At 42.7% G+C, this 2,446-nt stretch overlaps 1 protein-coding gene across 1 annotated transcript; it reads left to right on the top strand.

Annotated features, from left to right (window-relative positions):
- Positions 1-421: 421 nt before the first annotated feature.
- LOC110315013 (repetin-like) lies at positions 422-2,158 on the top strand (the record flags this gene model as incomplete). The annotated part of the gene is made up of 2 exons (XM_021189187.1): positions 422-559; positions 1,290-2,158. Coding segments are annotated over exons 1-2 (1,007 nt in total), but the record flags the coding sequence as incomplete, so codon positions are not given.
- Between the last annotated feature and the right edge of the window lie 288 nt (positions 2,159-2,446).

The following is a 2,446-nucleotide window of genomic DNA, read 5'->3' as shown; positions in this document are numbered from 1 at the left end:
TCTTCTAACATGAGAGTCTTAGCCAAGCAACTCTCAATAGACAGTAAGGCACATAAAATCTCTACTATACATGTTTAATTTTTTTAAAAGAATTTGCCATTTTCTGGCAAAGAAAAACTTTTCTGAATCACTGTCATGATAGTAAATTATACTTAGAGCCTGAGTGTTGATCACATAATGACTAGCCTAAAATTATGGCTAAGAACGGGCTCTGTGGTTTCTAAAAACCTCTTTCCCAAACCTCCCAAAAGAAATCATTATTCCTCTGGAAATGCTGACTCCAAGTTTGCATGCCAAACATAAACTCTTAATTCTTTCCTTTCTTTTCTTCTTCTCCTCCTCCTCCTCCTCCTCCTCCTCCTCCTCCTCCTCTTCCTCCTCCTCCCTTCCTCTTCCTCAAGGTTCACCAGGGTTTGCCAAGATGCCTCAACTTCTTAACAGCATACTCAATGTGAGCAAGGTTTTCCAGAACTATGCTGAACATCATGGGGTAGGTGCTTCACTGAGCAAGAAGGAGTTGAAGCAGCTGCTCCTCAATGAGTTTGGAGACATCCTTCGGGTAAGATACATAGATTCTTGGTCCTTTGGAGTAGAATGTGCATGATTCTGATGTCTGCACCCAGGAGGTTTTATTAATATTTTTATTTGGTCATTCCCCACCAGTAATTTACTGGTAAGTACATTCTGGTTCAGACAGCTTCTTAGTAGTTCACACACACACACACACACACACACACACACACACACCTCCCTCTTTGTATGTGAAGTTGGACAAACCACAGAACAACTCAAAGTAGTGGGGAGTAACTTTAAAAAAAAAAAAAACTGCCATTCATATTTTCTATTTGTAACCCTGCGCACAGACCTTCTCATGTGTTTATTTATTAATTCACTAAAGATTCACTAAGTACCTAACTCTATACAGGCACAATCCTAGTTACTGAAAATACCAATATGAAGAAAACTAACTTCTTTTCCTTCTAGAATGTCACAGTATAATGATAAAGAGGTATACAAACATGTAGGCTATACCATATAAAAAAATATAGTAACTTTTTCAGATGATTCAGATTAATTGTTGATACAGTTGTCTGTTCCTCATGGTAATGCCCCATTGGTTTACCAAGGGATGAGGTTCAGAGAACACACTTATCAAAGATTAGAAGTAGAACCAAGCCATTTCACATTAATGGTTTCTCTGGGGGGCAGGAGGGGACTGAGTGAATTGCAACTTTAATGCTGACATACAATCCAGCAGCCATGAAAGAACTTTCTTTTTCTTCTCACAGAGACCAAATGATCCAGAAACTGTGGAAATCATTCTGGAGCACTTGGACCGAGACAGAAATGGATATGTTGATTTTCGTGAATACCTCTTGCTGGTATTCCAGTTGGTCCAAGCTTGCCATCATAAGCTAGATAGTAAGTTCTCTGGAGCTAGAACCTCCTCCCAGAAAGAACATGGTGAGGAAGGAACTCAGAGCCATAAATTTTCAGAAAACAGAGGCAGACAACGTAGGCAGAGGTATGAAGGAGAACGCCGGAACTCTCACTACAGTCAGTCTGAAGGACAACATCAAAATGTCCAACATGATCAGTCCCAGAGACAAGATAAGGACTCTGAGAGACATGGTACAGATCCTCACTGTGGTCAGTCAGAGACATTCCATGGGGACTCCCATTATGGCCATTCTGAGAGACAAGACACAGATTATAGCTCAGATCAGTCAGAGTCAGACAATGAATCTTCTAAGTCTAGTCAAAGACCGAGGCATGAATCTAGTCGTGAACAGCCCAAAGGTCAAGGATATATCTTTGCCTTAAGTCAGTCTAAGAACCCTGAGCAGGCTTTTCATTATGGCCAGTCTAAAACATTCGGACAACAAAGCAGTCATGGTCAGTCTGGAAGATCCCGAAAAGACTCTTATTCTAGTCAAACCAGTCAACAAGAATCAGATTCTTATGAACAATATGGAAGTCAGCATCAGAAATCAGGCAACAGTCAGACAGAGAGACAAGACCAGAGTTCTCAGTATGGCCAGACAAACAAAAAAGGAGATAGTTCATACCATGAGCAGACAGAGGGACAAGGTCAGAGTTTCCATTATGGTCAGAAAGGCAGACAAGGCCAGAGTTCTCACCAGGGTCAGAAAGGCAGGCAAGACCAGAGTCCTCACTGGGGTCAGAAAGGCAGGCAAGACCAGAGTCCTCACTGGGGTCAGAAAGGCAGGCAAGACCAGAGTCCTCACCAGGGTCAGAAAGGCAGACAAGACCAGAGTCCTAACCAAGGTCAGAAAGGCAGACAAGACCAGAGTCCTCACCAGGGTCACAAAGGCAGACAAGACCAGAGTCCTCACCAGGGTCACAAAGGCAGACAAGACCAGAGTTCTCACTGGGGTCAGAAAGGCAGACAAGACCAGAGTCCTCACCAGGGTCAGAAAGGCAG

This window comes from Mus pahari, unplaced genomic scaffold (assembly GCF_900095145.1).
Source record: "Mus pahari unplaced genomic scaffold, PAHARI_EIJ_v1.1 scaffold_15003_1, whole genome shotgun sequence".
NCBI lineage: Eukaryota > Metazoa > Chordata > Mammalia > Rodentia > Muridae > Mus > Mus pahari.
This window is presented reverse-complemented; position numbering and strand designations above follow the sequence as displayed.